Source organism: Mustela nigripes, chromosome 1 (assembly GCF_022355385.1).
Source record: "Mustela nigripes isolate SB6536 chromosome 1, MUSNIG.SB6536, whole genome shotgun sequence".
Classification (NCBI taxonomy): Eukaryota; Metazoa; Chordata; class Mammalia; order Carnivora; family Mustelidae; genus Mustela; species Mustela nigripes.
This window is the reverse complement of record NC_081557.1, coordinates 236,258,479-236,280,524: the sequence shown is the minus strand read 5'-3', so window position 1 is coordinate 236,280,524 and position 22,046 is coordinate 236,258,479. Positions and strand designations below refer to the sequence as shown.

Genomic DNA, 22,046 nt, shown 5'->3' with positions numbered 1-22,046 from the left:
GAGGCTTGAGCGATCCTTTCTTGGGTGACGGGTCGAAAGGGGCCGAGTCCTTCCCGAAGATAGTCTGTGTCTGCTTCCCCTGGGGAAGCCTCAGCCTGTTTCACACTACACTAAAGAACCTATTGATATGTAAGTAGAGTCTTTTTTAAAAAATCAGCCATGGAATTAATTATTTTAAAGGTCTAGGATTAGGAAAAACTGTATTTGGTAAATTTTAATCTTCTTACCTAATTTTGAAGAATTACTTATCTTTCTATTAATATAAAAGCAGGTGGGTTGTGTTATATTTCTGAAGGAGAGAAACTGTCTGTGGTGCCAGTAGTGCTAAAATCCATTAAAATCCATTAGGATTTAGGAGCTTATGGCTGACTCGGTTGGTGGAGCGTGCAACTCTTGAACTTGGGGTTGTGAGTTTGAGCCCCGCATTCGGTATAGAGATTACTTAAAATTTTTAAATCCATTAGGATTTAGACTCGCAGATAAAATGTCTCCTGAAATCTTTACACATCATTCTTTTTTATTAAAGCAGAAAACAGGAAGGGGAACAAACATTTATGAAGACCTTCAGTGCAGCTAGGCCTGTTTTCAGCATTCTGCAAGGATTCCTTAATCGTAACACCCTCTGTAAAAGTCCCAGTTTTGTGCCATCTCACATGGAAGGAGCTAAGAATGAGAGACGGAATACCTTGCTGGGGTCATACAGGTGACAGAAGTGACAGAGCCTAGATTCAGACTGTCCCTACCATGCTGGCTCCCAGTCAGCTGTGAGCACTCATGTCACCGTACAGAATTGTACCTGTCTCCGACAAAACTCAAACATTCTCTCTCCCCATCGTTTTCCTTTTCATTAGCTCTTTGACTGTTACATAAACTACAGCCAGTCCAGAAAGAGAACAAGTCGAGGGTGGAGGTGAATGGCAAAAGCCACAGCACGTTTGTTGAGCCGAATGGTCTGTTTTTTCAAGTAGGCTCCAGGCCCAGCATGGAGCCCGACGCGGGGCTCGATCTCACAGCCCTGAGCTGAGGTCGAGAGTCGGGTGCTTAACTGACTGAGCCACCCCCGTGCCCCAGGCCTAATGATCTTTTAAGAACATTTCAAATACCCACAGTAAGAAATGAACTCTTGGGTTAATGTTTAGGGGCTAGGTCATTACATTTTGGAAGCAAGTGTATTGGTGAATTAAAAGAGAAGGGATGGCACATCATTAACAACCATAAAACGAACTTTTGTTTTATTTCAGCTACGGTATCAGAAGTGCTTGGTAGCCAGGCCGCCTTCCCAGAAAGTTCGACCACCTCCTCCGCCAGCAGACTCTGTGACCAGAAGAGTCACAACCAATGTAAAACGGGGGGTCTTATCCCTCATTGACACTTTGAAACAGAAACGCCCTGTCACAGAGACACCATAGCTGCATATGTTAAAGGATTCTGGAATATGTACCTGAAGGTTGAATAGCTACACTAAAGAAGATGAACCGATACCTGGCCTTCCAGTCAGTTGCCGATGCTTTGTCTTCAGAGAATTTACCCTTAACCAAACAGTGTTAGACAAGCATGTTCTTTCGTCTTGCCACCATCATGTGATATGAAAAGAAGCATGACTAATTTTTTTTGCTGTCAGTCAGATACATCGCGAGCAGTGGAAGGTCTTTTTCTTACTGTAAATACCGTGAACATCACTTAACTTCACAGACACAGAGAAGAATGTGGCCACACACACCCCTGGTGAGCTAATGCTGGGTCCTTGGAGCGAACGACGCCCGAGTTAGTTTCACGGTCTTCTTGACTGGATCTGTCATGAGCAGTGTTTAAGTCCTACAGCACTTTGCCCTGTTTCCGACATTGGAGTAGCCGCTGCGTACCAGATACCATTGAATTGCTGTAAAAATAGGATGATGAGTTTTTGTTCTGGTCTTTCACAAAATCGAACCTTTTGGTTGACAACATCGGCTGTTGGCATCAGTACAGAAACCAACTGGCAGCTTTCCTTGACGAGCTCTTTGACACACGGACACCATTTCATGTCTACAGCTGTTTGCGGGATGTTGGGGGAAAAGTGAAACTTCAGAATTGAAAAGCAAACCAAATTGGGGAAATTAAAATCGAACAAAAAGTAGCCTTTCTTTCTAGATGGTTTTTAGACCGATTATTAAAAAAAAAAAGAAAGGTGAAAGAAAATCATAATGCATTTCGGGTGGGACATATTTCAAACTTCTGCCTTATATTGTACAATGCAGCTAGAGAATTATAGTTCACTACAGCCATTCTCTACATAAACAACAGTAAAACGAAATATTCCTCATACGCCTTTCACCCTTAGTTTGATAATTAGCCAATATGCAATCTGGAGTTGAGGAAATGTCATTTACATTTGGGATCTCCACCACCACGTTATGATGTTTGGTCATCCTAGCGAGATGGTCTGCTAGGACTCTGTATCCTGCTCAGTCTTACCCTCATGCTTTTTGCCCAGAAAGCCGTCTGTCCATCATGTATTGTCCATGGCAACAAAGTACATTAAATTGAACCTTTCTGAATTTCTGTATTTAATATTAGAATTTGTTGAACTTTACTAGATCTATTTTTAAATTTATATTTTTTTCAAGAGTTAGAAATTTCATATCAGAGCAAAAAATACATAGCAACAATGGACTGCTTAACGAGTTTCCCCAAAATAGCTTTTTCTGGCTTCTTTTTTCTCACCTATAAAGATGCACAGATTTAGACTCTTGTTGACATTGTTGTCTTAAAAGGAAGTTGCTAAGGAGACCAATCTAAATATTAGTCTTATTTACTTTTTAATGTCAAAATTAACATTTTAAAACATCCAGTTATAAAAAGTAACACTTTGTTTATCCACCGTGATGTACTTGTTAAAACGGTTTCCACAGTCCTAACCCATTTGAGCCTTAGGAGGTAGAGAAAGGTACTAAACACATTTGAGAAATAAAAATGTATATATAAAGTACGAAGAGGCTCAGTCACGTAACCTAAGATCCCTCAGAAGTTTGTGTGAGAGCCGGGACGAGAACCCGCGCTTCCCCGCTTTGTTGTAAGTCATGCTGCTTCTGCATCATTGAGGAGAGTTCTCTCCACAGCTACTCTGAGCTTATCCAGAGTATAAATCCAGAGTACAGAATTCCCTGTAGAAGGAAGGGAATACATCCAAGTTCCTCACACAGCAATCTAAATCATAAAACCATCATCCTCTCAGTCTGGGCCTCTCTCCCTTCAGTGTGCCTCAATCATGTTGTAGAGAACAGGTTCCTACATGCCGTACAGCCTGTTCAACTTCCGAGATTTTCCTGAGGTGGTGTTACTTGTGGTAGAGATAGTCCTAACCGGTGGTACTTCACCACTGGAGAACATGATGGCGTCGGAGGCCTCCTGCCTCTGTTCCCTCAGAATTCTGGAACTGCTCGCTAGGGCTGTAGTGTTAAGACAAAAAAGATGCCACCCTCGAAATGAATCCCACTTCTCACCAGCCTAATGCTATCCTATCTGAAGTAACCAGTGGCATCATAAGAAATTATTGCCATAAGAAAGTCCTTACTGTGCCCTCTGAAAAGCTGTTCAAAATTGAATCACGATGATCTTTCATCTCGACCTCCACAGGGAAAGGTTTTAGTGTGATAAAAATTCTGAATAAGTCACCCACTTTTATATTGGAAACCTCTACCAGAGCCCTCTGTTCATTTTTTAAGGCATACCTTTGTTTGTCTTCAGGGTCAAGAATACTGAGCTAGCTTTAAGTAGCAGTCTGCTTGATATATGCAATCATAGGGTGCGTCAAGATGAAGGATAGCCTTTACATAACTGAAAACTTTCCTGCAGATACTCGGTTCTGAAAATAGCTTTGCGTCCTAAATGCAGTTAATTTTGTGAAATTCGTTACGTTAACCAGAACATTCAGACACTTTCTGCCATGGCCAAAAAGTACGTGTGACGGTGTGCGTGTATTTCTCCGTGAGAGGGCGCGGTGTCCCCCCCTCCCCCTGACGCTGTGGTGACACGGGAGTTATCTATGCATCTTCTGTCGACCTGCGACGCGGTAAACCGGCGGCCGTGTCCGCTAGGCCCCGTCCGTCTTACCATTGTTTTAACTAACCTGTTAAATACGGCTTGAAATATTTTTATTTTATTTATTCTATTTTTACTGAAATATACTGCATTATTGTGTTAATGTATTCTCTTTACTGGATACTCTCTCCCAGCGTATCCAGGCCTAAGTAATCTCAGTGAACTCTACATCGCCTCAAAGGTGGTTTTGTAATGATTTGTAGTCACATTTTTATTGGAATATGTAGAAGAAATGGCAAAAATGCTTAAAGGTCCTTTTATTTTTAAAAAGCAGCTAGATAGACGCAGACTTGCCATCTCATCTCTGTGCTCCTTGGCGGCATCAAGGGGAACAGCCGACACGCCTGTGGCAAAAACTTTACTTTGCAAATCGAAAAGCACCGCTTGGTGCTTTGTTTTTATATTCTTCACAGCACATGTGCTCTCGCCCGAAAGACACATGTCCACAAGCCCTTTGTTTCCACTTGGATAGAAGATCACCCCTAGCTACTTAGGACCCTTGTTTTCTGTTTGTGTCTGTCTGATTGCATGAAGGGACATTAGACCCATTTCCATTCAAGTAAGTTCTTCGTGATAAACTGTTGGCACAGCTACTTTTTAAAAAATCCACTCTGATTTTATGACGGAGATTGGCAAGACAATTCTACACAAGGTCACTTACTAGAAAGCCCTAAATCTTTCCTCCTTTTCTTGTAGGACACTCTCGTTTCCTTAAGCATCACAACACAAATTCAAGATTTCACAAACAACATGAAAAACATATCCCCAACCGATCCTAGCACAATCTGACTCGTAAAACCATTAGCTCTCTAGTTTGCCAGGCTTCCTTAACCTAATACACAGCTGATGTGTGTTACACAGCCAGGAAAATGCAGTTTAATTTACTTCAGCTTCAGAGAGAAGATTGCGCTCGCGGTTTATCCGTGAGAGCACTCCCTGCCATACAAAGCGGCTTGTTTATCCCGAAAGAACGTTTGCTTTTGCTTTCTGCCCCATTTGCTGTCGACCACTTTTACACATTTTAATGTACTATGTTGTGAGAATAAACTTAGCTGCACAAAATGTCTGGCTCGTTTCTCTGACTTCTCAATCCTGTAGCCACAGGAGTGGAAATGCAAGTGTAGTGTCTCCACGCTAGCCGTTTTCTTTTCAGGTGATTCTTACCTCAAATTACAAATCATTTTGGTAATGATTCTGCTCTGAAGATTGTTACTGCAGCTTGTCACCTGGTATGAACTAGAAAGCAGCTTTAAATTTTGGATAATTTATCACACTGCCCTTATCTGGTGATCAGGAAGGACAGCTGGCATCCTTAGTCACCAACTCAAGACTTGTATAAGCAGTCTTATGAAGGTAGTCTGGCTTTCGTTCCTTTTAAGAACCTGATGTCAAAGAATGAAAAACAGGGGCATCTGGGTGGCTTAGTTGTTAAGTGACTGCCTTTGGCTCAGCTCATGATTCTGGGATTCAGCCCTGCACTGGGCTCCCTTTCTCCCTCTCCCGTCCCCCCGGTTGTGCACGCACTTGCTCGCTCTAATAAAATCTTTTTTTTTTTTTTTTAAAGAGGACGAAGAATAAAGTTGTACAGGCACTAAATCCAAAATCAAGGTGACCAGAAAAGCCAGTTAGATCTGGGCTACTTTAACTGTCAGACGTACGAAGATAAGTGGAATTTAGAATGTGTACCCATTTTGGGGGTTCATCTTTGCATCACTGCCCCCCCCACCGCCTCATCCCAGTTTCTTATTATTTCATCAAAGGCAGTTACTCTGAAGGAACAAAATTTCATTTTGGTTTTGGGTATTATATTAGTGGTAAGTAATTTCAGATCAAATTTGCTATTGGAAATCTACCAGTAAGTTCATTATTTTAGATTTTTGCAGCACCTTAAGAAGTTCAAGAATGGGAAATGTGAGTGTAATCAATATTCTCCTTCTTCCATGTTTGTCCAAAGTCTTTTTCCTTTTTTTATTCTACAAAAGTGCTTAATTGATCACGTCCTTCTTAGAAGACCCTCGAAGAAGAACACTACAGCCTCAATGAATCTTTCAAAATCTCCATATATTTCTAACGAGAAGTACGGTGACAAGATGCGTACTATGAGATACCGAAAATAAGGGGCTTAAGTTGTGATAATGACATGAATCACAAGCTTATCAGAAAAATATCCTGAACTATTTCTCCACAGTGAGAGTTTATATAATATCTCAGACCTGCTACTTCTGGACAATGGGATGCTTTTCAGCCTGGGGCAGAGGAAGAGGGCAGGAGGGATAAGCGATTCCAGGAATAAAATACCAGCCGTTGACCCGACGAAGTTCAATTCAGCTGTGCTAGTCTGTCAAGTCTCTCGAGGCCTGGAGTGCTCAGAACCAGACAGCAGGGAGTATGCCAAAAGACCTTATTTTTGAAACAAAGAGCTCTATTATTTTTAATTTTCAAAATCAGTAAATTAAGCTGGGCATTTAAAACATTTCTGCACTTTTTGAAAGTCATAATTAGCTAGAGAATTCTTTGGGGATTTAAAAGTTCAAGGATAAAAAAGCTTCTTTCCTTTCTTCACTGATACATTCTGATAAATGTAAATTTCCAGCAAAAATAAAGTTTTATTCCTACTAAAATGAAATTCACCATTTTGTTTATCCTCACTTCAAGTGATAAAGACTCGAATATTAGATTGAAAATAGGCCTAAAACTCTATCTTGAAGAGGATAATGTTCTCGTGAAATCATGCCACCTGAATTGAACATTTAGGAATTTACATAACACTGTTCAACACAACTGGATTCTGAAAATAGAACTTTATATTCAAACTTAATGTGTTTATGAACATTTTTAAACAATAGTTTTCATACTTGTAACTTATTTGATTCAATGTCAGACAATTTCTGTTTCCATGATTAAAAAAGAATCAATAGACCCAGAAATGATAATCATACCAATTCTTGGTAGGCAATTGATACTACTTTCAAGATGAGTTGACTTTTAATATAGTTAACGTAGCACTACAATGTATTTGAATTGCGCATCAGAAATGATTTACCAAAGTTTGATTACCACGTACCATTCGGAATGACTTGTAGATTTTACCATTTCACCTGATCTTGGAACAGAATCAGACATTTTTATGGATTTCTTCAGTAACCGGTGTCACTTGTATTCAGCAGATTTGCCTCTTCCTCAGATTACTACTACTTAGATGGCAGTCTGTGTACGGTCCCTTTTTTACAACCGTATCTGGCACGGTCAGCAGGGAGAGCGGGCGACGTTCCATCTGCTCGGGATCCTGGAAGCTCCCCCGACAAGAAACTTCTCGCACTGGTCATAACGAGCAAGGAGCTGAACTACCCACGCCAGGAACTTCGGAACCTCCCACTCGTCCCACTCCGACTCAGTCTCAGCCACATCACAAAAACTCGTGCCATCCTGTGTTTAAGAATATTTTGATACTTAAGGAAAAACATCGACCTCCATAGTAATTGAAAATGTCAAACCACCACTGAGCAGATACGGAAAAGCAAGCTAAAGTCAGTGCGAGGGGCCAGCGTCTCTTCCCTCTCTGCGCTTTCTTCACAAGCCGCCTTGAGTCTGTTATAAGGCCGTGTTTCCCTTCAGGAAAAATTGTTGCCACTTCCTCTTAAAATGGTGTCCCGAGTCCAAACTGAAAGTTAGCAAGAGGGAGACAAGTTCTAACAGCTGGTCCTGGGTCTGCAGCCAGACGTTCTAGAACAGATCAGTACTGAGCTGTTGAAATATAGGACTTCGACCTTTTGTTGAATCGCCTACATTATTGTTTCTCACTTGTCTTCATTCTCTTGAAGGTAATATCACATGTAGAAGACACTAAGTGACCCAAAGGGTGAGTATCTTGTGTAGGGTTATCTAACCTTCAGAGAAATATCAGACTTCCAAAAAAAAAAAAAAAGAAAGAAAGAAAAATCAACTGCTCTTGACCCCTGAAAAAAAATCCAGACAGTCAAAGCCAAGGTCGAGGATGCCTGAGTAGGGAGGAAGGTGAGTTTTCTTTAGGCTTTTCCCCTCTTCTGGTTATTGCTGGGGAGGGAAAGTAACCAGTCTTGGGTGTAACCCAATGATAGTAAAAATGTTGAGTTGGTATCTGAGATTTGATCCCCTGGGGACTTGAAAATGGCAACATTACTGGAGGCAAAACAATCTCTATAGGTTTCAGTGCAATCACTCTGTCTTCTGGGCGAGGTCTTAGGAAGTTTGTCTGCCGTTCGTGGGGTCTGGGGTGAGCTGGGTTCCTCATAAACGTAGGCACTAAGGGGTTGGTGGCAGGCTTGCTGGGCTTTCTGACCCGCAAGGAGGAGGCAGCTGAAGTTGCGTTTTTCTGTGGAAGAGATGTTTTTGTTGTTAATATCTCTGACCGATTAGCATTTACATTAGTTTCTCGATTCAGGAACTCGGTGATTTTCATTTGGAGGCTGTTATTATCACTGGTGGGAGCTTTCGGCAGTGATATTTTTGATTTTTTCTTCTTCTTCTCCCGTTTTGAAGATTTACCCAACTCAATTCCATCCAGCAGACCCTTTGCTGCAGCGCGGGCCAAAACGTCTTTCACAGACACTGTCTCAGATGGGTCCCGCTGCAATTAAAAGAAGCAGTTACTCAATGTTGGAGTTAACTGTTGCTGTGTACACCACAAACGTTCTCAGTTTCAGGAAAAATAAACGAGTACCTTTATTACTATAAAAAAAAAATTGTTTTTAGGCCTTAGTCCTGAATATATCCCATTAACCTCAGCAAATGACTTTTTTTTTGGTAAAATTCCCCATTTGTAAATCTGATAGAAAAAAGGAAATTCTAGAACTTATTTCTTCCATGTGAGCTAAGAGGAACTAGATGTTGGCAAAGTGCCTAGAAAGTGGGGGTGGCGAGCAGGCAAGGGAGGAAAGCTCAGGAGGAATAGACAGATAAAAATAGGGATTTGGGGGTGCCTGGCCAGCTCAGTCAGAAGAGTATGCAACTCTTGCTCTCAGGGTCATGGGTTTGAGTTCCCTGTTGGGTGTGGAGTTTACTAAATAAATAAATCAATACACTTTTAAAAAAAAAAAATAGGGATTTGTGCCACATAGTAGTAACTCTTTCTCCTGTCTTTTAGCTATTTAATTTTTTTATTATTTTCGTTAGCCAGCATATAGCACATCATTAGTTTTTGATGTCGTGTTCAACGATTTCTTAGTTGCTTTTAACACCCAGTGCTCATCACAACACGTGCCCTCCTTAATGCCCATCAGCCGGTTCCCCATCCCCCCAGCACCTTCCCCTCTGTAACCCTCGTTTGCTTCCCAGAGTCCAGAGTCTCTCATGGTTTGTCTCCCTCTCGGATTTCTTCCCATCCAGTTTTCCCTCCCTCCCCCTGTGGTCCTCTGTGCTATTCCTCATGTTCCACATTAGAGTGAAGCCATATGATAAATGTCTTTCTCTGCTTGACGTATTTCACTCAGCACAATCTCCTCACAGTCCCATCCCTGTCGGTGCAAATGGTGGGTATTCATAAGCCTCACCATTACAAAATGTTCACAAAGTACCTAGGTTCCTCTTTATAAGGTTTGTTGTTTCTTAACAAACCTTCTAAAGGTTTATTGTTTCTTACTTCCAACATGTGACATGGTCTGGAGTTCTTCCCCCTTACCTCCCTTGTTAGAACAGAAAGAAAACAACCATTGGTAATTCCAGATGGTTCCATTCTGAAAAATTTATCAGTAGACAGTTGTATTTCCTTTAAGGAGCACAGTGGAAGGACAGGAGGACTAAGCCTGCAATAGATGTGAACAAACAGGAAATGGTTAGAATGGCTTGTCTGCCGATTGAGAGACCATAAATTGCAACAGCTTCTCTTTTATATTATGTTTTCTAATCATAAGCTAATCTAATCATTTAAACAAAAATTCCAAATAAGAATAAAATGCCAAAACAGACCAATATTATAAATTAAAAGCTCTAATATTTCATGTTAGCTCATTATTTTGTTTCCCAAGGCTTCAATCTTTGAACAGCTATGCCAAGAATATCAACCTTGCTGCAAATCAAAAACTTCTTTCCAGGTTGCTAATATGGTAACAAAAAGACTTCCATTATCAAAACAGGTAAACATGGATAGTAATTACAAAGGTATAATAGAAAAAAATCCTTTACTTTCACATGTTGTCAAAATACAAGTAATATGACTTTCTTCTTTTGATTACTTTTGGCACAATTACAATATAAAAATGGCCTACTGTTTTAACTATATTATTCTTCCCAACCACTTTTTGAGTATAATGGATTTGTTACACAGTACTCAAGAAAATGGATAATGAAGAAAAGATTTTGTGCCAGAAACATAATTTCTAATCACTATTATGTGTAAAATAACATTTTGGTTTTGTATTTTTATATTTACTACTTACTATTTAATTTCATTCAATAGTAAATGGTTCACTCATAAATAATAAATAATTCTTATATTCCCATGCTTTTATAATTAAAATATAACTAATAAAAGCAGTGAACATTTTTCCTTATAAATTAAGGTATCAGGAAGTCTTGCTAATAATTTTTTGTTTATTTTGAAATTTAGCACCATTTTTTTTCAAGTCTTTATTTAAATTCCAGTTAACAGTGTAATATTAGTTTTGGGTATAGAATTTAGTGATTTAAAACCATTTTAAATGTATATTTATTCATTCACTATTTGCCTACTATGTGCAAATATGTGCACATAAAATATTAATTCTCTTAAATAGTTCACAGTTTAGTTGGAGAAACTAATCAGTTTATGATAATATAAAGAACACCCAATAAGAATGCTGAGCCAAATTATGTAGGAATATAGAATAAGGTACAATTAACTCTGGCCATGGGATAGCAGATATGAAGACTGTGCAGAAGTAGCATTGGTGCTGTGTCTTGAAGAATGAGTAAGTTTTTAACAACATATTGTATTTCTAGGCAGAAAGAAGAACATGAACAAAAGCACAAGTGAGTCATAAAAAGGTGTGTTCACACCCTCCGACCCAGCAATTGCACTACTAGATATTTACCCAAAGGATATAAAAGTACAAATTCGAAGGGATACATGTACCCTGATGTTTATAACAGCATTATCAGCAACAGCCAGACTATGGAGAGAGCCCAAATGTCCACTGACATGAATGGGAAAAGAAAATGGTTGATGTACATAATGGAATATTACTCAGCCATCAAAGAATAAAGTCTTGCCATTTGCAAGGATGGATGGAGCTAGAGGGTATTATACTAAGTGAAATAAGTCAGAGAAAGACAAATACTGTATGATCTCACTCGTATGTGAGATTTAAGAAAGAAAATAGATGAACATATGGGAAGGAAGGGGGAAAAAAGGAGAGAAAAAATAAGTGACTCAACAATAGAGAACAAACTGAGGGTTGATGGAGGGAGGTGGTGGGGGATGGGCTAGATGCGTTCATCTAGCCCACGGGTATTAAGGAGGACACTTGTTAAGGTTGGCCCTGGGTGTTATATGTAAGTGATGAATTGCTGAATTCTACTCCAGAAACCAGTATTGCACTGTATGTAATTTAATATAATTTAATTTAAACTTATTTTAAATGACATTTTAAATTAAATTTAAAAAATAATTTTAAAAAATGTGTTCAGGGTATAGCAAGTATTTCTATGTGGCTGGGACATAAGCTGAATAAGGGGGATGTAGGGGTCACTTAGGATACAGGCAGACACACATAACCTCAAATGACATGCCAAAGAGTGATGCAAATGGTGGTTCTTAATAAATTTTTATGTTGAACTAAACTGAAATATAATAGCCATGTAGGTTCTAAAGGTCAGAGAGCCAGTCATTCCTCTCACTGACCTTATAACCTACGAGTTGCATTTCTGAGGCCTATTCATATATGTGCTCTACACAAATAGAAATCATCAAACAAAATTTATTCACATAAGATAAAGAATACTCTCTGAAAATAATGATTACTTACCAATTTAGAACATATTTAGTTCCAGAATATAAATATGAAGGTTGAGATTTTGTCAGTTTTAATTTATAATATATTTCTAGCACCTATAAGAGTGACTGGTATATAATAAATATCCAGTAAGTATTTGATACACGTGATATATCTTAGCTATATATGCTGTCTTTCCTAATGGTAATAATAATCCTAATTAAGATTGGTCAAGTTACCTTATAGAAATTGTCCTCACATAACAAAATTATTTCTAAACCCTAGCTTATAGGCCATTTCTTCAAATAATAAGTTAATAAATAATATTAGTCTCACACATACTTGACTTAGATGACCACATTTGGAATCTGTGGAGTTGATATTTAAATGAGATTTGGGATTTAGAGTTGATCCTGGAATGGGTGAGGACTTGAGGATATTGGGGGGAGTTAGATGTATTTCATGCATAAAACAGACATCAATTTTAGGGAGCCACAGTGGACTGTTAGGGGTTAAATAGTGTTCCTCCAAAATTTTATGCAGACCCAAAACCCAGAATATGACCTTATTTGGGAAATGGGGTCTTTGCAGATATCATTAGTTAAGATGAGGTAATACTGGAGTGGAGTAGACCCTAAACTCAATATTGGTGTTCCTATAAGTAGGGCAGATACAGAGATACACAGGGGAAGAGGGCCATGTGAAGATGGAGACAAAGAGTGACACAGCTATAAGCCAAGGACACCAAAGATGGCTAACAACATCAGAAGCTGGGAGAGAGGCATAAAGCAGATTCTCCCTCAGAGGCCCCAGAAGCCAACCAACCTGCCAACACCTTGACATTTGGACTTTTAGTCTCCAAAACTGTGAGAAAATAAATTTCTCTTGTTACAGGTCACCAGGTTTGGGATAATTTATCGTGCAGCCCAGGAAAATAAGACACCAAGGAAAGGGAATTTTGCAGATGTAATTAAGGTCTCAAATTAGTTAACCTTAAGCTATGCCTATATTCAGGGTGGACCTGACCTAATCACATGAACCCTTTAAACCCAGACCTACGCGAGTTTTTGGAAGATGGCGGCAGAGTAGGAGGATCCTAGGCTCACCATGTCCCATGCATACAACTTAATAACTATCAAATCATCCTAAATACCCCAGAACTTGATCTGAAGACTGGCAGAAAAACTCCACAACTCAAGGTAGAGAAGAGGCCACACTGAAGAATGTAGGAAGTGTGGAGACTCAGCTTGGAAGAGAAATAGGTTGTGCAATTGTAGTGGGGTGATCCATGGTCTCCAGCAAGAGATACACTACCACACAGAACATATAGGAAAGACGAATCCCCATAGCAATGCACTTGAAAAGTGAGAGGGGAGTTTTGTGAGCTCTTCTAACCAGCAGGGCTTAAACCCTGGAGTTTTAAAGATCAGCATGCTTGGATCTGGGAGAGCTCCGAGGACATTGGGACTGCTTTTGGAGGAAAGGTAGGCAAACAGGCTGCAGACATACAGTGTGGAAACAGCAATCTGCAGAGTGCCTGGAACACAAGAGTGGGGAGGTTTATTGCTCAAAGGAATTGGCTGCCATCATTTCCCTCCCCTGCTCCTCAGCATAAGCACAGGAGTGACACTCACAACCTAACTTGATTAGATCAAACCCTTCTTCCTCCCCCACTGGAAGAATCATCCTTTCCAGTCACCCTTGCCTCAGGCTCAGTGTGGGCTTTCCCAGAAAACTGGCCCATATCCCTGCCAATACCATATCTCCTGACCCAGGAATTTTGGTGAGGCCTCAGTTCTGGTAACAGTGGAGACCTGTCTCATTTCACAAGCAGACCAGAGCACACTTAGTTAAAATGTACCACATTCAGTCCAGAGTCCAAACACTGCCCACAACAAACAAAGGGAGCCTCTGCAGATGACTGGGCTGAAGGACAAAGTGGCCAGGCCACAACAGCAAAGCACACAATAGAGACACTCCAAGAAGTGCCAGGCCCTGGAGAACAGGGAACACTACACTGCAGGGCACTACAGGACCTCTTCTTCATAAAGCCATTACCCTCAAGAACAGGAGACAGAGCTGACCTTCCTAACACAGAGACAGACAAAAGGAGAAGACAGAGGAATTTGTTCCAAATGAAAGAACAGGACAAGGTCATAGCTGGACATCTAAGTGAAACAGATGTAAGTAACACTTCTGATTGAAAATTTAAAGCACTAATCATGCTTGAGAGGAGGGCTGGGGGCCCCCAGCGCAGGCCAGGCATTCATCAGCCACAGGCCTTCGATCTCTCTGAGTAAGTGGTCGCCCTGTGGTCCTGCTGGCTCCATGTCATTCTGCAACTTCTTTGGTTGGCGAGGTTTTCCAGAACCACTTCGAGTCACTTGTCTATGTGAGCACCAAGTATGACTGTGAGCTTTTCTTCAGCTGCTGAAAGTATGAACGTGTGGCCACTCTCACTGAGACCATGCACGAGATCGTGTGGCTGAGTGTCAGGAGCACAATACAACTGAAAGTGTCCTGTGGTAGGTGTGGCCTTGGGCTGGGACACAAGTTACTGAATGATGGTGCCAAGTCAGGGAAGCCCTGTTTCTGAATATTTAGCCACTTGCTGAAGTTCAACTGGAAATGCAAATGAGCTTCTGCCTCTCAGGAGCCATAGGCAGCAGTGCATACCCATTCCGGCTGGACTCTGCCCTGTGGCCACACTCCAACCATCTCACTGTGGAACTGGAGGCCCAGACATTCAGACGGGAGAGAGCTAGCTGAAGAAGCAGGAATTTGTGGCTCTACAAGGTTCTTCTTGGGAAAAACACTGGTTTGCTACAAAGGCCCACATCCTGCTGCCAGGATGGACCTGGAGGGCCCAACTGTGGGCTTACTTCAGCCTCTTGCTCATATGGGAGTCTCACTAAGGTGGGCCGTTAAGCCTAGAATGTCTTGGAATGATGTTGCATCCCCACCTTCTCTTCTCCTCAGCCCACTGTTCCCTCCTTGCCCATATGAAGTCACCCCATGGGAACGGGTTCTGAGACAGGCTCTCACCCTCACAAAGCTTGGTCCATCTTCCCCAGGCTATGCTGGGAGACAGAATGCAAAGGGAGACAGCTCTCACCAGCTGCTCCAGCATAAATCGTTACGTGAGTCACTCTGGTTAAACCCTTCCAAGCAGCCAGAATGGTGATGATCGTTGACCCACTGGAGGAGTGGGCTAAGGGTACAGACCTCTGGTCTCTCAGTTATGAGAGGAGAAATCCCGAACCCTGTTTCACAATCTGTGCTGGTACATCTTGCCTCACTCAGGCTTAGGAAAGTGGCTGTTGCTCCATTATCCTGCCTGCCCAAGGCCAGGATTCAGAGCTCACAGTTCACACCTTCCCAGGAAGAAGTGACTGCACTATCTTGCACACGCTTTGAAGCTCTTGCTGTCTGGGAAGGAAGTGATGCTGAAGCTCCCTCCCATCTTAACTCCTCTACAGAGTAATCAGGAGATCCATAAACAAATGGAACCCCCCAAATAAAACAATAATAATAAAATAAAGCAATGATTACAAAGATACTAGACTTGAGAAAAGAGGGGAAGACATCAGTGAGACTATTAACACAGAGATAAAGAATAACATAGCAGAGATAAAGGTCTTAATAAATGAAACGAGATACATGCTTGATGGAATGGACAGCAGGCTGGAAGAAGCACGGGAACAAATTAATGACCTAGGAAATCAAGCTGAACAAAAGAGAGAAAAAAAGAATTATGCAAAACAAGAATAGACTTAGGGAACTCAGTGACTCCATCAAATGTAATAGCATTCCTTTTTTTTTTTTTTTAAAGATTTTATTTATTTACTTAACAGAGAGAGACACAGCAAGAAAGGGAACACCAAGCAAGGGGAGTGTGAGTGGGAGAAGCAGGCTTCCTTCCGATACAGTGCTCCATCCCAGGACCCTGGGATCATGACCTGAGCTGAAGGCAGACACTTAATGACTGAGCCACCCAGGCGCCCCCTTGTGACAGCATTCTTATTATAGGGGTCCCAGAAGAGGAAGACAGAGATAATGGGGCAGAAAATTGAAGAGGCAATAGCTAAAAACTTCACTCCTCTGGGGAAGGAAAAAGATATCCAGATCCAGGAGGCACAGAGAACCCCCAACAAAATCAACAAAAGCAGATCCACACCAAGACTTGATTTTTTAATTTTAAGTAGGCACCACACCCAACATTGTGCTTAAGCTCACAACCCTAAAATCAAGAGTCTCATGCCTGAGCCAGCCAGGTACCCCACCAAGACATATTATAATTAAAATGGCAAAATATAGTGATAAGGAAAAAATATTAAAAGCAACAAGACAAAAGAAGACAGTTACATACAATGGAAACCCCATAAGACTATCAGTGGATTTTTTCATTAGAAACTTTCCAAGCCCAGAAAAAAAGTGGCATGATATATTCAAAGTGCTAAGTGGAAAAAACCTACAGGCAAGAATACTCTATCCAGCAAGGCTATCATTTGAAATAGGAGAGATAATAAATTTCCCAAACAAACAAAAGCTAAAGCAGTTCATGATCACTATGCCAGCCCTGCAAGAAATAAAGAGGACTCTTTGAGTGGAAAGGAAAGACCAAAATGACAGTATGAAGGTAGGAAACACAAGAGCAGCCAAAATGAATACTTCTGCAAAAAAAAAAAATTCAGTCAAGGAGCTCAGAAAATAGAAGGATGTAAAGTATGACACCATGTAGCTAGAACATGGCGAAGAGAAAAGTAAAGAATGAGTTCAAACTTAGATAATCATCAACTTAATAGAGACTGCCATATGTAGATGTTATGTACAAACCTGATGGTAACCACAAATAAATGGGCAAAGAATAAAGAGGAAGAAATCTAAATATATCACTAAAGAAAACCAGCAATCCATGAAAGATAGAACAACAAAAAAAGATCAGAGAAAATCTTCAGAAACAACCACAAAACAAGCAATACAATGGCAATAAATACATATCTATCAATAACTACTTTTAATGTAAATGTACTAAATGCACCAATCAGAAGAAGTAGGGTGACAGAATGGATAAAAAAACAAAACCCATCTGGATGCTGCCTATCAGAGAGTCATTTCAGACCTAAACACATCTGCAGACTGAGAGTGAGGGGATAGAGAAACATTTGTCATGTAAATGATGTCAAAGAAAGGTAGAGTAGCAATATTTAGCTCAGACAAAATAGACGTTAAAACAAAGACTGTAACAACAAAGGAGAACACTATATAATTATAAAAGGGACAATCCAGTAAGAGGTAACATTTATAAATGTTTATGTACCCAACGTGGGAGCACCCAAATGCATAAAACAGTTAATAACAAACTTAAAGGAACCAATTCATAATAATGCAATAATAGTAGCAATTTTAACACCCCACTCACATCAATGGAGAGATCATCTAAACAGAAAGTCAACAAGGAAACAATGGCTTTGAATGACACAATGGACCAGATGGACTAACAGAAATACTTGGAACAGTCCACTCTAAAACAGCAGAATACACATTCCTTTCAAGTGCACATGGAATGTTCTCCAGAACGGAGATCACTTGTTAGGCCACAGAACAGGCCTCAACAAATTCAAAAAGAATGAAGTAATACTGTGCATCTTTTCTCAACACAGTGCTAGGAAACTTTTTAGAAGTAAACCAGAAAAAAAATCTGGAAAAACCACAAATACATGGAGGTTAAATAACATGCTACTAAACAATAGATGGTTCATCTAAGAAATAAAAGAAAAAAATTTTTAAAAACATGAAAAGAAATAAAAATGAAAACATAATTGTTCAAAACCTTCAGGACCCAGCAAAAGCAGTTCTAAGAGGGAAGTTAATAGTAATACAGGCCTGCCTCAAGAATCAGAAGAATCTTGGGGGTGCTTGGGTGGCTCAGTGGTTAAGCCTCTGCCTTTGGCTCAGGTTATGATCTCAGGGCCCTGGGATGGAGCCCTGCATCGGGCTTTCTGCTCAGCAGGGAGCCTGCTTTCCCCTCCACCCCCGCCTGCTTCTCTGCCTACTTGTGCTCTCTCTCTCTCTCTCTCTCTCTGTCAAATAAAATCTTAAAAAAAAAAAAAAAAGAAGAAGAAGAAAAATATTAAATAAACAACCTAAGCTTACACCCAAAGGAGCTAGGAAAAGAATAACAAACAAAACCTAAAACTAACAGAAGGAAGAAATAATAAAGATTAGAGCAGAAATAAATGCTACAGAAACTTAAAAATACAATAGAACAGATCATTGAAACGAGGATCTGGTTCTTTGGAAAAAAAAGTCAAATAAATCAATAAACCTCTAACCAGACTTACCAAGAAAAAAAGAGAAAGGATCCAGATAAATAAAATCACAAATGAGAGAGGAGAAATAGTAACCAACACCACTGAAATACAAACACTTATAAGAGAATATTATGGAAAACTTTATGCCAACAAATTGGACAACATGGGAGAAATGGATAAATTCCTAGAAACATATAACCTGCCAAAATGGAAACAGGAAGAAATAGAAAATTTGAACAGACCAATTGGCAGCAAAGAAATTGAATCAGTAATCAAAAAGCTCCCATCAAACAAAAGTCCAGGACCAAGTAGCTTCCCACAGGAATTCTACACAACATCTAAGAAGAGTTAATACCTATTCTTCTTAATCTATTTCAAAAAATACAAGAGGGAGGAAAACTTCCAAACTCATTCTATGAGGCCAGTGTTACCCTGATGCCAAACCAGATAAAGATGTCTCAGAGAGACCTAGAGGCCAGTATTGCTGAGGAGCATAGATGCAAAAATTCTCAACAAAATACCAGGAAATCAAATCCAATAATATATCTTAAAAATTACTGATGACAATCAAGTGGGATTTATGCCTGAGTTGTAAGAGTGGTTCAGTGTTCCCAGATCAACCAATGTGATACGTCACATCAAGATGAGAAAGGATAAGAACCATATGATCATTTCAATAGATGCAGAAAAAGCATTTGAGGGGTCCCTGAGTCGTTCAGCTGGTTAAGCATCTGACTCTTGGTCTCAGTTCAGTTCTTGATCTCGGGGTTATAAATTCAAGCCTCATATTGAAAAAGAAAAGAAAAGAAAAAGCATTTGCCAAATACAACATCCATTCATGATGAAAACCCTCAACACGGCAGGTATAGAGGGAACACACCTCAACATAATAAAGGCCATAAAAACTGAGAATCTTTTCCCCTAAAGTCAGAAATAAGACAAGGATGTGCACTCTTACCACTTCTATTCAACATAGCACTAGAAGTCCTAGCCACAGCAATATGACAACATAAAAAGCATCCAAATCAGCAAGGAAGAAGTAAAACCTTCACTATTTACAGATGACATACTACTATGTATAGAAAACTGACAAGACTACCAAAAAACTTCTAGAACTGATACATGAATTCAGTCAAGTCACAGGATACAAAATCAGTATACAGAAACCTGTTACATTTCTATACACCAGTAATGAAGCAGCAAAAAGAGAAACCAAGGAATTGATCCCATTTACAATTGCACCAAAAATAATGATGCCTCAGAATAAACCCAACCAAAGAGGTGAAAGAACTGTACTCTGAAAACGACAGAACACTGACTGATAAAAGAAATTGAAGATGATACAAAGAAACAGAAAGATATACTGTGCTCATGGGTTGGGAGAACAAATATTGTTAAAGTGTCTGTACTACCCAAAGCAATCTACACGTTTAATGCAGTTCCTATCAAAATACCAAAAGCATTTTTCACAGAACTAGAACAAACAATCCCAAAATTTGTAGGGACCCACAAAAGACCCCAAACAGGCACAGCAATTTTGAAAAAGAAAAAGAAAAAAAAAAAAAAAGCTAAGCTGGAGGCATCACAATTCCAGACTTCAAGCTCTATTACAAAGCTGTAGTTATCAAAACAGTATGGTACTGGCATAAAAACAGACACATAGATCAATAGAACAGAATAGTAAATCCAGAAATAAACCCATAATTATATCGACAATTTCTCTTTGACAAAGCAGGAAAGAATAGCCAATGGGAAAAAGACAAACGGTGTTGGGAAAACTGGACATCAACATGCAAAAGAATGAAACCGACCACTTTCTTACGCCAGACGCAAAAATAAATTCAAAATGGATTAAAGACCTAACTGTGAGACCTTGAAACCATAAAAATCCTAGAAAATAGTACAGCCATTAATTTCTCTGACATCAGGTGTAGCAAGTTTTTTCTACATAGATCTCCTAAGTTAAGGGAAACAAAAGCAAAAACAAACTATTGGGACTACATCAAAATAAAAGCTTCTGCACAGCAAAGGAGACAATCAACAAAACTAAAGGGCAGCCTGGGGAATGGGGAAAGATATATGCCAATGACATATTCAGTAAAGGGTTAGCATCCAAGATTACACAAAGAACTTATGAAACTCAACACCCTGAATCCAAATAATCCAATTTAAAAATGAGCAAAAGACATGAACAGACACTTCTCCAAAGAAAGCATTCAGATGGCCAGACACATGAAAAAATGCTCACCATCACTCATCATCAGGGAGATGCAAATTGAAACTACAATGAGATATCACCTCACAGAGGTCAGAATGGCTAAAAATCAACAACCCAGGAAACAAGGATTGGCGAGGCTGCAGAGAAAAAAGAACCCTTGTGCACTGTCGGTGGCAATGCAAACGGGTGCAGCCCATGGAAAACAGAATGGAAGGTCCTCAAAAAGCTACAAATAGGTGGGAGGAGCCAAGATGGTGGAGAAGTAGCGGGCTGAGACTACTTCAGCTAGCAGGAGATCAGCTAGATAGCTTATCTAAAGATTGGAAACACCTGCAAATCCATCGGCAGATCGAAGAGAAGAGGAGCAGCAATTCTAGAATCAGAAAAACAACCACTTTCTGAAAGGTAGGACCGGCAGAGAAGTGAATCCAAAGCGACGGGAAGATAGAACCTGGGGGGAGGGGCCGGCTCCCAGCAAGCAGCGGAGCAACGGAGCACAAAATCAGGACTTTTAAAAGTCTGTTCCACTGAGGGACATCACTCCAGAGGCTAAACTGGGGTGAAGCCCACGCGGGATCAGCGTGGCCTCAGGACCTGCAGGGTCACAGAAGGATCGGGGGTGTCTGAGTGTCACAGAGCTTACAGGTATTAGAACGGGGAAGCCGGCTACAGAGACAGAGCCGACAGTGAGCTCACAGCTCAGGGTTACCTTGAAGCGGTTGCAGGCTTGGTGAGCTTCGAGCTCGGCCAGAGGTCAGGCAGACGGGAGTTACTGGGTGCTGTTCTCTGAAGGTGCACTGAGGAGTGGGGCCCCGGGCTCTCGGCTCCTCCGGCCGGAGACAGGAGGCCGCCATTTGTATTCCTGTCCTCTGGAACTCTACGGAAAGTGCTCAGGGAACAAAAGCTCCTGAAAGCAAACCCGAGCGGATTACTCAGCCTGGCCCCCCTGGTAAGGGCGGTCCAATTTTGCCTGGGGCAAAGACATTTGAGAATCACTACACGAGGCCCCTCCCCCAGAAGATCAACAAGAAATCCAGCCAAGACCAAGTTCACCTACCAAGAAGTGCAGTTTCAATACCCAGGAGAGCAGCAGAATTCCAGAGGAGGAGAAAGCAAAACACGGAACTCATGGCTTTCTCCCTATGAGTCTTTAGTCTTACAGTTAATTTAATTTATTTTTTCTTTTTCAGTTTTTTCTCTTCTGCTGCTAAAATTTTTTTAACCTTTACCCTTTTCTTTTTTAATGTTTTTTAACTAGTTTATCTAATATATATATATATATTTTTTTCTTTTTTTATACTTTTCTTTATTCGTTTTTTTTTTAATTCTTTTCTTTCTTTCCTTTTTTTTTTCTTTTTTTTTTTTTTTAACTTTTTTTTTTCCTTTTTTCCCCCCCCCCCCCCAGGATTTGGGATCTCTTCTGATTTGGTTAAAGCATACGTTCCTGGGGTTGTTGCCACCCTTTAAGTATTTTACTTGCTCCTTCAT

At 40.3% G+C, this 22,046-nt stretch overlaps 2 protein-coding genes across 14 annotated transcripts in view; one reads left to right on the top strand and one right to left on the bottom strand.

Moving 5' to 3' along the window:
• Nucleotides 1-5,142, top strand: part of APBB2 (amyloid beta precursor protein binding family B member 2) — a 377,389-nt gene extending 372,247 nt beyond the window's left edge. For all 13 annotated transcript variants that reach the window (XM_059383005.1, XM_059382956.1, XM_059382935.1 and 10 more), the window contains one exon: nt 1,242-5,142. In XM_059383005.1, coding sequence (XP_059238988.1) covers nt 1,242-1,409 — 168 coding nt within the window. In that variant the 3' untranslated portion in view covers nt 1,410-5,142. The remainder of the gene's footprint in view (nt 1-1,241) is intronic.
• A 1,357-nt stretch (nt 5,143-6,499) lies between these two features.
• The window catches only part of NSUN7 (NOP2/Sun RNA methyltransferase family member 7), a 58,862-nt gene continuing 43,315 nt past the window's right edge, over nt 6,500-22,046 (bottom strand). Inside the window, exons 11-12 of the mRNA XM_059382896.1 lie at nt 9,737-9,860; nt 6,500-8,686 (exon numbers count right to left, since the gene is read on the bottom strand). Coding sequence (XP_059238879.1) covers nt 8,057-8,686; nt 9,737-9,860 — 754 coding nt within the window. The 3' untranslated portion in view covers nt 6,500-8,056. The remainder of the gene's footprint in view (nt 8,687-9,736; nt 9,861-22,046) is intronic.